Source organism: Moschus berezovskii, chromosome 2 (assembly GCF_049115385.1).
Source record: "Moschus berezovskii isolate FMDL1 chromosome 2, NW_MosBer_1.0, whole genome shotgun sequence".
NCBI lineage: Eukaryota > Metazoa > Chordata > Mammalia > Artiodactyla > Moschidae > Moschus > Moschus berezovskii.
In genome coordinates this window covers 35,287,959-35,301,126 of record NC_142461.1, presented here as the reverse complement: position 1 = coordinate 35,301,126, position 13,168 = coordinate 35,287,959, and the positions used below count along the sequence as shown (strand labels likewise).

The 13,168-nt window shown below is 35.0% G+C and overlaps 1 protein-coding gene across 7 annotated transcripts in view; it reads right to left on the bottom strand.

The window, feature by feature from the left end:
- The window catches only part of IKZF2 (IKAROS family zinc finger 2), a 176,810-nt gene that overhangs the window by 55,423 nt on the left and 108,219 nt on the right, over nucleotides 1–13,168 (bottom strand). For all 7 annotated transcript variants that reach the window (XM_055396998.2, XM_055396996.2, XM_055396999.2 and 4 more), the window contains one exon: nucleotides 6,443–6,709. In XM_055396998.2, coding sequence (XP_055252973.1) covers nucleotides 6,443–6,709 — 267 coding nt within the window. The remainder of the gene's footprint in view (nucleotides 1–6,442; nucleotides 6,710–13,168) is intronic.

Here is a 13,168-nt window from a genome sequence, read left to right as displayed (position 1 = left end):
GTAAAGAGTGGGGAAGATCAAGTAGGTTATGTGCAAGTGACTAATTGGATCTACAATGTTAACCAGAGCCAGTTCTCTGTGCTGAGAATGTCCATTGCCCTCCTATGTCCTCTAAACCTTTATCTTCCTCGAATTTGCTTTGCTAATACCAAAGTCCCAAACTTTAGGTCAAATGCCATTTCCTCTCTTCATATAAATTTTACAGGATTCTTGTCACTGACTGGAAAGAACAACAATCAGAACACTGGCCAGTGGTTGAACAACTAGGTGCCATCAATTAACTGGTTTTACAGATTGCTTTACATACAATATTTCAAGCCACAGAATGGCATTACTAATTTGGTATTAATAACTTCAATTTATAAATAAACAAATTAAAGTTCAAATATCGAAGCATCTGATTATAGTCACAGATAATAAGAACTGGAGCTGATAGTGACTCTTGGTCAATCTGACTGCAAAATCTTGCTCTCTTTGTTGTACCATGTTATTATCTCTTTAAAAAAAAACACAACAGAAACTTTGCGCTGAAAAGGACCTATAGTCTAACTCCCTAGCTGATAATTTTCTTATCAGGGGGCCAAAGAGGTTCAATGAATGAACCGGGTTACAAAGCTCATTACCACAAAAATCTCAAAATAGAGCTTAGGTCTATCAATTTACCCAGTCACTAACAATAAAACCTGTGGCAAAATTTCCTGATAGAATCAGAGAAAATCCAAAGAAAATTATTCATCTAGGTATTTCCCATACATATATTCTCTTTTTCTTGCGAAAATAATTTATTTGATGGGAACATTTTCTACTATTACTGATATTGCTCTAAAATTGTTTAAGCCAGAATTATCAGTTGTCTGTCAACCGATAGCCATCAACAGGCTGTCAACAGAGTCATCAAAGGTAAAAACATGTAGTTTGGTGAGGGTGTGAAACTGGCAAGTAGGATCAAACTAATAACATCACTAAACCATCATGAACCACTCCCTTTAAATATGTCTATCTTAAGATAGACGTAAAATAAATTATAAATAACACAAATATGTTAAAACTCAACACTGGAATAAGAATTAAATTAAAAAACAAACCCCTTTTGGTTGAACTAGATCATGTCTGTACTTGAGGTTAGATAATGACTATAATTTTAATAGTTCTCAAAAAATTTTACACTGAATTGTCATGTTTCTCATCCTTAGCTGAAACATTCATAACAACAGTGAACAATGAAACTACAATATATTTGGAGAAGGACTTTAAAATAATACAAACTCAATGATTCTTTTTATTAAAGAAAGCTAGAAGGGATAAATAAACTATGGTCACCTTCTAGCAGTTACCACTGCTCATTCTATCATATAGATTATAAAGCTTAAAGAAAAACTGACAGATCAGATGTATCCTGAATTCTGTGTTCTTGTTCATTTTGGAATTCAATGAGCTATATACAAAAAAAAAAAAGTAACCTGTGTGTGTGTGGGTAGCACAGTTTAGATTTTTTCTTTGGAGATCTTGTGATGTACATTTACAAAAAGTCCCTATATTGATGGTTGAAAAAGAATTATCCATAAGGTTAAAGTTACCTTAAATTTTATCTAGTTTAATTTGTTTGATTCATTTGGCAAAACTGAAAAATTAGCACTAAATACAGGGTAAAATGGAGACATTTAACCTAAAACCTCTCATATGATATCTTATAAAATAAGCAAAGTTTAAAAATAAATCTAATTTTGGTAAATCATGTTTTAAATTTTATACACACAGACATACACACATATACAACTTAATTCTTTGACTTTTTTCAATGGAATAACAGACTAAAGGTTTTTAAAATCAGAATATTCTACTCCCCACTCATGTCATGGAATTAGTAACAAAAAGGAAAGAGGATTTTATTATTGAAATTAACTTTTTAGAGAGTAAAAAAAATAGCAAATGCAAATTACACATTTTAATAAATATATTTTTTTGAAATCTATGTAAGGTTTCCCAGGCAACAACAAATTAGTACTCAATAACTTTAAAACAAATTAATATTTTGAACAGAAATACTTAAAATCACATTTGCCTTGGGAAAATACTCCTGGTAGAATGCTAAATTTGATTTTATTTAAGCCACCTACAATCTTTGAGTTGAAATATTTTAAAATCCCTAATTTAGGTTACTGAATTCATCATTCAAAATAATGCTAATCTGAAAAATAACAGTAAGGATCATTTTAAAAAATAATTGTTAATTCACTTAATTATGAGACTTCAGTCTAATGACAGGGTAATCTAGTTGTTACATTTACAAAATACTCCAGATAGCCTCAAATATTTTTAATAAGAATTATTTATATATTTATATTATCATCTTAAAGGGGTAGGAGAAATATCTAGTTACATCCAGAAACATTGCCCTATTGCTGAGTAAGTCTTAGTGAGAAGGTGTTTGCTAATTCTGTTCCCATGGCTATGGGAAGGGAAGAAAGAGGCATGAGGAAGCTAACAGTCATGAGCCCATTTTTGGTAACAGGAAAGAGACTATGGCAATATGCACTTTGATTTCAAGCAAATGAAGCTTTGAGAAATAATGATTTTCCTGGCCTATACCTTACAGAGATATATATAAAATTATCTGATAATTAACTGAAAGGTTCAGTTGACTAACTGTATTGTGTATGTAACTTGAAACAATATATCTCAGTTATTTTTTAATAGTTTGTTTTTCTTTTAATACATAGACTGAATCAATTGGTCTTTTTCAAGTTGGTTTAAATATATATTAAATATTACATATTGTCTAAAATATATATATTAATCACGTTCTTCACAGGTAAACAAAAACAACTTTCAGGAGAAATTTACAAACTTACTAAACACATCAGTAACACTATAGAGTAAGTTCAATTCAAAAACAATAAGTAGGCTATTGCATCTGTGATAATCTTCTGATGGGTGGGCACCTAAGTCTGGATTAAGAAGTCTGGATTCAGGAGAACAATTAAGATGTAGTCATGTAGCCACATTATTGTTCATTTCCATCCTAAACCTGTTCCTCTTTTTAAAAATCAATCTACTTATCTAGTCTAGGACCATTTTTATTCACTGAGTGAAATTATCTACTATTCTTATTATGGAATAAATTATATTTCAATATTTTATTAATTTTCATAAACACATTCCTAGATCTGTGTTTATTCAATTGAAATGCAAATATACATGCATCAGTTTACTTTGGTGAATCAAAGGCAGAGGGTGTGCCTCTGTTGGCTGGAACCACCACCTACAAATATGAAAAATCCCAACTATGTGTAGAGAGGGCCTTGAAGCAAGAGAATGGCTCCACATAGCTGCAATGGACAAAATATGGTGTTGAAAACTTAAGTTACAAAGATGAGAGTACTCTACCTCAAAGAGAGGCAAAATTAAGAACATTCTATATTTATAGTTTTCATATAAATTTGTGTTCATGCATGAATTGATTTACTACCCCTACTTCTTTTCTTCTCACTTCATTCCCAGTGAAGAGTGCCTGGAGTATCCGATGACAATATTACCTGATTATCTACTAAAGTAGCAATACCAAAAGGGTAACACCAAGCCATTAATAAGGCACTGAGATTGACACTTTAGTAGAGTATGAAAGAGGAAGAAAAAGAAGTGAATTAGAGCTGATACTCCATGTCATTTTAATAAATTGGGTGATTGTGTGTTTTTTCCACTATCAATTTTATATTAGACATTCTGTGAGCTAAAAACACAGAAGCTTATGTTTCTCAAAGGGACGTAAGGATTGAAGACAGTGTCTTTTATACTAACAAGCTATACAAAGTTGGTGAAAGGGGGAAGTTCTAAAATATAGTTCATCAAATTAAGGAGAAAACATTTGCTTAATGTCTGTATTTCAATTTCATTTTTTGCCAATCTAAAGAAACACAAATAGACTTTCTATTCTCACAGTGCTAAAATGGAACCTAAAATGTCATGACCCACTAAGACACATAAACTGGGTCATCAGAAATAAACATAAAAATGGCTAATTTAAAGACACATCACAATTTCATGGTTAACAATGTGTGGTAGGTAGCCCAAGCACCTCTATGAATTGATAGTAACTTTTAACAAAAACCCACCCAGATCTGAGAAAAGTATAAAAATTTCCCAATACTCTAATAAATATTTATTAATATTAAAAATTCATAGAGTTCCAAGAATATTTTTAAAAAGTCTGTTTATTCTATTTTCCTTGCCTTTACCAGCTGAGTGAATCCTATATTCCCAGGAGTAATGGAAATCTGTGTAACTATTTAGAAATAGTTTCCTGGTGGCTCAGACAGTAAAACGTCTGCCTACAATGCGGGAGACGCCGGTTCAAACCCTGGGTCAAGAAGATCTCCTGGAGAAGGAAATGGCAACCCACTCCAGTATTCTTGCCTGGAAAATCCCATGGACAGAGGAGTCTGGTAGGCTATAGTCCATGGGGTCGCACAGAGTCGGACACAACTAAAGCGACTTAGCAGAAGCAGCAGCAGCAACTCTACTTTACCATAGTAGATATCGAATGGACAGTATAGTAGGTGAGTAATTATTTCTGTATTCATAAACCAACAATCCTCATTAAAGTCACTGTAGATACAGTGAAACATCAATTAACCTAAATTTTCAACAGAGTACACTCAGATTTTTTAAATGCTCTTAACTCAGACCAAAAAAGGTTTATTAAAAATGTTACAAAAATTTTTTAAATATATTTTTCAGCCTTAAAATGAATACTATTTGCAATTCAACTGAAAAGTCATTCCACTAATTTTATTTAATTTCTACATTGCTAGATGTGAGACGGAGACATCCCAAAGTGTGTTATCTCCCTCAATATAATCTCGCTGAGATAACAGGTACATCTTAACTTTGTGGATCTCTTCTTTTAGAACTGCAGTTAGAATAACTTCATGAGCATAGAAACAAAGTAGACTCATATTTTACAGTCTTTTTCTTTTCTTCTTATCAAACATGATACTTAGCTTGATCTTTTAATTTTTTCCATGAGACATTTCTAACAATTAAAAGAAAAACCATCTTCACTAGTAATACAAATATTACTATAAATTCTAAAAAAATATTTTTAAAATAAGATGCTATTTAAAAAGGAAATTCAAAACAAAAAGTAAAAATGTGACTGATTGTATGGCTGGATAAAATGTAGGCCCTGAAGTTGATGATTTCAATTAAGGTAACAGTGATTCTAATTCGTAGTTTCTCACTATAATGAAACTATCAGCCTTAGAGTGTTGATATACGAAGCACAAAATATTTGAACAGAACCACTTTGGACATCAGGAAACACTGAGCCTAGCCTCAAAATGCTCTTAACTACATAAGGGATGATGGATAAATCACTTAACTGTTTTGGGCTTCATTTTCTTCATGTGTAAATGAGAAGTTTGGACTAAGAAGAAGTCAATGTTCCCAGGATCTCTCATGTTTTAAGCATGTACTTACTAAATTGATTACTTAGAAGTCTTTTAAATCAATGTCTTTACTGTGATTTATCTCTCTTCCAAAAGAGTGTCATATTTTAAAACTCTGAGTGTATGACTTATTACTGTTTTGCTCTGTAATACCTCTCTGAATTATAGTTAAAGCTATCATTACCTTTAAATCAAATTTCATATGAATCTGAAACTTTTTAAGAGTCAACGATCCACCTACCTTATCACAGTATCATTTCTTGTGTTTACATCAAAAAGAACTTAAATTTTTTACCAAAGAATTTAAAGAGATTTAAAAAAGGCCTTCTCAATGAGTTGGTTTTTCACATTATTCAGATATCTAAAATTATATTAATCTGAGGTCCTTTTCCTCACCTGATTCTATGATTACACATTCCGTCCACCCTTTGTTACATTCTACCCTATGTTATCTCCTTTAAAAAATTACAGGAAAAGGGTGACATCCTGGAACTGGTGAAAATAAGTATCTGTCTCCTACACAGACCCATGGAAGGCAAAGACTGATTGAAAATTGTATTTCAAGAAGTTAATTAGATAAGGTGAAAATGATCCACTATTATATAAACGCATGAGGACCACATTATAGGATAAACGTTTAGCTAGCAAACTCTATTCTCTGCCCATGGGTATGGTAAAATATGTATAGGAGTACAAAAAGATCAAGTTACATAATGAAATTCTCCTATATCTTTTGAACCCTCATCATATTATTGCTATATTAAGAACTGTGGAAACTGAATCCCAAACTTCTTTTTGAAATGCTATTCAGATCTGAAGGCTGGAAGTCAAGACCCAGGCTACTTGCTGCTTTTCAGCAATCCAATACTAGCAGAATTCTGAAAAAGGAGTTTCACCATTGCCACCCCTGAATAAAAAGGAAAGAGAATAGATGTCAGGTAATATCAACATCAGATGTCACAGGCAGTCATCAGGTTATTCTTTCAGCTGCTTACCAGTGTGACTCCTTTTATGTACCATAAGCACATTGGGCCCAATGCAAACCATGCCACAGACGTCACATTTCAGTTTACCATTCGGAAGCCGGATTCCTCCCTCGCCTTGAAGCTCCTGGACTTTCCTGTTGTCTGCCACCTCGCTGCTTTCAATTAGGGGTTCTTCTAGGCTGCTACCCTCATCATGGCCCCTGATCTCATCTTCGCGGCTCAGGGGTTTCCTGTCACACTCTTCATCACTCTGCATTTCTAGCTTTACTGAATTTGCTGTAATTTAAAGGAGAAAGGAAGACATTTTGAGTGCATGTTATGTGTTGTCACCTACATCTCTTTCCCACACATTGCCATTCTATTAACATGGTTGGAAATACTGTAGAATACAGCATATTCTCTATAGAATAAAGTCCATTATATGTGCTTTGCTCCAAGGTATTCCAGTGAAACTTTGGTATGAAAGTCAAGATGACCTAGGGAAGCTCAAGGTAAATAGAATGATGCTTTATTTTTACACACATGTTTTTCTTTAATTCAGGGGTATACTTTTTAAGCAAGTCCTCGAACAACTGGTATTGTTAGACTTTTGAGTTTGTCACTAAGGTGACTGAGACAGAATTATGAAAAGGACAAGATGAGCTACTTAACCCGCTGAGCTACACCTCTTCTTACTATATATATAAATACACACACATACATACATACACACACCTACACACACACAATTCATAGTCTCTGTTTTCCATTAGAGCACTTGTGTAAATCTGCCTTTGAAATGAGCAAGAGAAACAACTTGGGATGTTAAGCCAGCAAATGTCTTAGACACATGAAGTCACCCAGGCAAGGCAAATATTCTAAAAATCAGACTGAATACATACAGTCAGTTGAGAGCTACATAGATGAGGGCAGAGTGCACAGAACTCACATGTGCTTAAGCTACTCTTCTTTATTTCTTGTGTAAAAAAAAGTTCTCCATAGAACATATTAGTCTGCAAATCAAAGTATTCCAACTTTAATCTATGCACACCAAAAAGCAGTGAATGACAGGAATGGCATAGCATGCATGCACACACTTGTGACTGTTAAGAAATTTAATGCCTTCTGTTTGCTGTTTTTGGATCATCCCACAGAAAAGTTGGAATTTTGTTAGCACAGCCCTCATCCTGGATTGCTGACAGAGTCCTTTCAAGAGCAGAAGCAAGCTTTAAGAGAATACCAGGTTTTATCCACTGATCTTGAAAATTTCTCAAGAAACCATATCAAAGTTACTAAGCAAAACAAATTATTTGGTATTACTTGAATAGAGGAAATATTTTCATAAAAAGGAAGTACATATTTTTTTTACTGCAATTGTTTTCTTAGAGAAACCACCCCTTCTCTGCCTCATTGTTAGTTCTTGTGACAGGCAGCACATACTATCAGAATGACTCCTCCATACTCCCGCCATGGAACTCCCCTGTGAACCACAGGCAGTGTGGTACAACGTGGGGATCACTAAATTTAGTTAGGAGAAATGGCTTTGACATTTACTGCAATATAATCTTGAACCAGTTATTTAACCTCTGAATCTTACGTATTTCATTTACAAAGTGGAGATGAATACAGATGACAGAATAAAGTTTAAGCACAATAGTGTAGCAATTAAGAGGAAAGTTTCTAGCAGTGGCACTTAGTGTGATAAAAGGAGTTGTGCATAATATATGTTGTGCGTATTACTAAGTTCTCCATGTCCTCTACAAAATCGGGATGATAATGGCACCCACTTCCTAGAACAGATGTAAGCATTAAATGTCTAAATATAAAAAATGGGCTTACTATTATATTTCTTTGGACAAAAGGTCTCTTTTTATTCCATAAGGTTTTTGTAAAGATCAATTAACAGTATGTAAACTAATCTAAGAACTACCAAAGGGATATACAGCCGTCCTGCCTCATCTCTAATAGAATATGTATATTTTGGGTTTTACCCTATTTACAAATTAGCACTGCTTTACTGGGTTTTGAGAAGAGTATGGACAACATTTTTCCATCTTAATATTTCCAATATGCTAAGACATTTATGGCATACGTGAGGTATTTCAGATAGTATTCCCTGAAGCATTTTAATTAACTGATTAAGAATTTTCTTTCTTTAAGGTATTTTCTTATATGTTTAAATAAACCATTAACAGAGTAACAAAAATTAATCATCATAAAGGATTAGATTTAGAAAAAGCAGAGGAACCAGAGATCAAACTGCCAACATCCACTGGATCATCAATAAATCAAGAGAGTTCCAGAAAAACATCTACTTCTGCTTTATTGACTATGTCAAAGCCTTTGACTGTGTGGATCACAACAAACTGTGGAAAATTCTTAAAGAGATGGGAATACCAGACCACCTGACCTGCCTCCTGAGAAATCTGTACGCAGGTCAGGAAGCAACAGTTAGAACTGGACATGGAACAACACATTGGTTCCAAATTGGGAAAGCAGTACGTCAAGACTGTATATTGTCACCCTGCTTATTTAACTTACATGCAGAGTACATCATGAGAAACACTGGGCTGGAGGAAGCACAACCTGGAATTAAGATTTCCGGGAGAAATATCAATAACCACAGATATGCAGATGACACCACCCTTATGGCAGAAAGTGAAGAAGAACTAAACAGCCTCTTGATGAAAGTGAAAAAGGAGAGTGAAAAAGCTGGCTTAAAACTCAATATTCAGAAAACTAAGATCATGGCATCTGGTCCCATCACTTCATGGCAAATAGATGGGGAAACAATGGAAATACAGACTTATTTGGGGGGGCTCCAAAATCACTTCAGATGGTCACTGCTGCCATGAAATTAAAAGACGCTTGCTCTTTGGAAGAAAAGTTATGACCAACCTAGATAAAACATTAAAAAGCAGAGATATTACTTTGCTAACAAATGTCCGTCTAGTCAAAGCTATAGTTTTTCCAGTAGTCATGTATGGATGTGAGAGTTGGACTATAACGAAAACTGAGCACTGAAGAATTGATGCTTTTGAACTGTGGTGTTGGAGAAGATTCTTGAGAGATTCTTGGACTGCAAGGAGATCCAACCAGTCCATCAGTCCTGAGTATTTGTTGGAAGGACTCATGCTGAAGCTGAAACTCCAATACTTTGGCCACTAGATGCGAAGAACTGACTGATTTGAAAAGACCCTGATGCTGGGAAAGATTGAGGGAGGGAGGAGAAAAGGACGACAAAGGATGAGATGGTTGGATGGTATCACCAACTCAATGGACATGAGTCTGAGTAAACTCCAGGAGTTGGTGATGGACAGGAAGCCTGGCGTGCTGCAGTCCATGGGGTCGCAAAGAGTCAGACATGATTGAGCGACTGAACTGAACTGAACTGAGCTGAAAGGATAAAAAATGAAAATTATTTCCTTTTCCACCTAAAGTTCACCCATTCCTCAGTTCTGGTTTCAAAATCAACCATAATCCTTGTCTTCTATTTAGAACTCTGTGTGTACATGTATGTGTATACATCTGTATATACAGGTCACTCTTTTTACACAAATTGAGCTGACTTTAACTTTTCTTTCTTCAGTTAATAATATCTGCTCAATATTTTCCACATTAGTACAAAGAAATCTGGGCTGCCCAGGTGGCTCAGTGATATAAAGAATCCTTTTCAGGAGTTACAGAAGATGTGGGTTCCATCCTCGAGTTGGGAAGATTCCCTGGAGAAGGAAATGGCAACCCATTCCACTATTCTTGCCTGGGAAAACCCATGGACAGAGGAGCCTCGTGGGCTACAGTCCATGGGTCACAAAAGTGTCAGATACAATTAAGCAACTGAGCACACAGGCACAAACACAGAAATCTACAATGTTCTTTTCTAATACCTGCATAAAATCCATTTTACAAACATAATATATTCACCCAGGCTATTATTTCTTTAGTGCTATTATAGACATTATTGTATAATATACCACACAAACAGTTAATCTGATAAAAACTAGTTATTTTACTTTAACTTTTAGTCTTCATTTTTTATTATGAATGAAGTTGGGTATCTTTTTATCTTTAAATGTGTTCACTCTTTTTTTTTTTTAGAAATGCCTATCAAAATTCTTTGCCCATTTTTCCACTAGGTTGTCAGCCTTTCTCACTGAATTTAAATGCTTTATATACTAAGGAACTTAGATCTGTGTCTGATATGTTTTGCAAAAACTTTGGTATATCTTTTTACTCCAGGGTATTTTTTTGGCATGTATATTAAATTTTTTACATTTTGAATTTTAACATTTTTGTTAAACATAACATATTTAAGCCATAATAATTATGACTTCTGGATTCTGTATCTTGCTTCAATAGTTTTTCCATATTCCAAGAAATTCTTCCCTTTTTTTCTGAGAAGGAAAACTGTTCTAATCAGTGTAAAAATACTACCAGTTACCCTACATAGTCCCATGTTTCATTTGTAACTGTCACATAAAGGAAAAATTAAGAAAGAAAGAAAACAAATGAAAAATATGACTTAATGTAGTATGCTTTTATATACCAGCCTGTGAGTAAATTTTCCCACACATTAAAGTCATGTACTAAAGATCACAAATTTCATGGCAATGCTATCACTTACATTCTTGAACTAGTCAACATCTGATAAGCTGCCTTTAATGAGTATAAAGTCTACCTACATTTCATTTCGGGAACTGAAGAAATGTATATCTAAAAGAAGTTAAGTCTGAACGTATGGGCCTCTTCAATTTCAAAAGAGTACAAAATTATGACTTGATGTTCTACTAAATTATCTTTTCCCTAGGGAGAATATTAGAATATGGGCTGTAAAACAACATTAAACATTAAAGCAGGGCTCCCCTGCTGGCTCAGTGGTAAAAGAATCCACCTGCCAATGCAGGAGACATGGGTTTGATCTCTGGTCCAGGAAGATCACACACGCAACAGAGCAGATAAGCCCAAGTGCCACAACTATTGAGCCTGTGCTTAAGAGCCCAGGAGCCTCAAATACTGAGCACCCACAGGCCACAACTACTGCAGCCTATAAGCCCTAGAGCACATGCTCTGAAACAAGAAATGTCATCACAGTGAGAAGCCTGTGCATTGCATCCAGAGGGTAGCCTCTGCTTGCAGCAACCAGAGAACCCATGCAGCAACGAACCCAGCAGTAAAAAATAAAATCTAAAATAGTTTAAAAAGTCCAGATTATGAGATATTACCATTATGGTTAGAACTTTCTTTTCTATCTACAGAAGAAGATACGTGAGATGAATATCCAAAAGCATAGGTTTACTAGAACTAAATATAAAAGAAGTGGTAAACTATACTAAAAAACTAAGAAAAGAAAACTTTCTAAAGTGCACAATGCAAAGAAATAGAAGAAACTAATAGAATGGGAAAGAACAGAGATCTCTTCAGGAAGATTAGCAATACCAAGGGAACATTTCATGCTAAGATAGGCACAACAAAGGAAAGAAATGGTATGGACCTAACAGAATTAGAAGATATTAAGAAGAGGTGGCTAGAATACAGAGAAGAGCTATACAAAAAAGGTCTTAATGACCTTAATAATCACGGTGGTGTGATCACTCACCTAGAGTCAGACATCCTAGAGTGCAAAGTCAAGCAGGCCTTAGGAAGCATTACTAGGAACAAAGCTAGTGGAGGTAATGATATTCCAGCTGAGCTATTTCAAATCATAAAAGATGATGCTGTTAAAGTGCTGCTCTAAATATACCAGAAAATTTGGAAAACACATCAGTGTTCACAGGAGTAGGAAAGGTTAGTTTTCATTCCAATCCCAAAGAAGGACCATGCCAAAGAATGTTCAAACTACCACACAAGTGCATTCATATCACATGCTGGCAAGGTGATGCTCAAAATCCTTCTAGCTAGGCTTCAACAGCATGTGAACTGAGAATTTCCAGATGTACAAACAGCACGTGAACTGAGAATTTCCAGATATACAAACTGAGAATTTCCAGGATTTAGAAAAGGCAGAGGAACAAGAGATCAAATTGCCAACATCCACTGGATCACAGAAAAAGCAAGGGAATTCCAGAAAAGCATCTACTTCTGCTTCATTGGCTATGCCAAAGCCTTTGACTGTGTAGATCACAGCAAACTGTGGAAAATTCTTCAAGAGACGGGAATACCAGACCACCAACCTGTCTCCTAAGAAATCTGTATGTAGGTCAGGAAGCAACAGTTAGAACTGGACATGGAACAACAGACTTGTTCAAAATTGGGAAAGGAGTATGTCAAGGCTGTATATTGTTAACCTGATTATTTAACTCATATGCAGAGTACACCATGTGAAATGCCAGGCTGGGTGAAGCACAAGCTAGAATCAAGATTGCTGGGAGAAATACCAATAATTTCAGATATGCAGATGACACCACCCTTATGGCAGAAAGCAAAAAGGAACTAAAGAGCCTCTTGATGAAAGTGAAAGAGGAGAGTGAAAAAGTTGGCTTAAAACTCGACATTCAAAAAACGAAGATCATGGAATCCAGTCCCATCACTTCATGGCAAATAGATGGGGAAACAATGGAAACAGTGACAGACTTTATTTTGGGGGCACCAAAATCACTGCAGATGGTGACTGCAGCCAAGAAATTAAAAGACACCTGCTCCTTGGAAGAAAAGCTATGACCAACCCAGACAGCATATTAAAAAGCAGAGATATCACTTTGCCAACACAGGTCCATACAGTCAAAGCTAAGGTTTTTCCAGGAGTCTAGTAAGGATGTG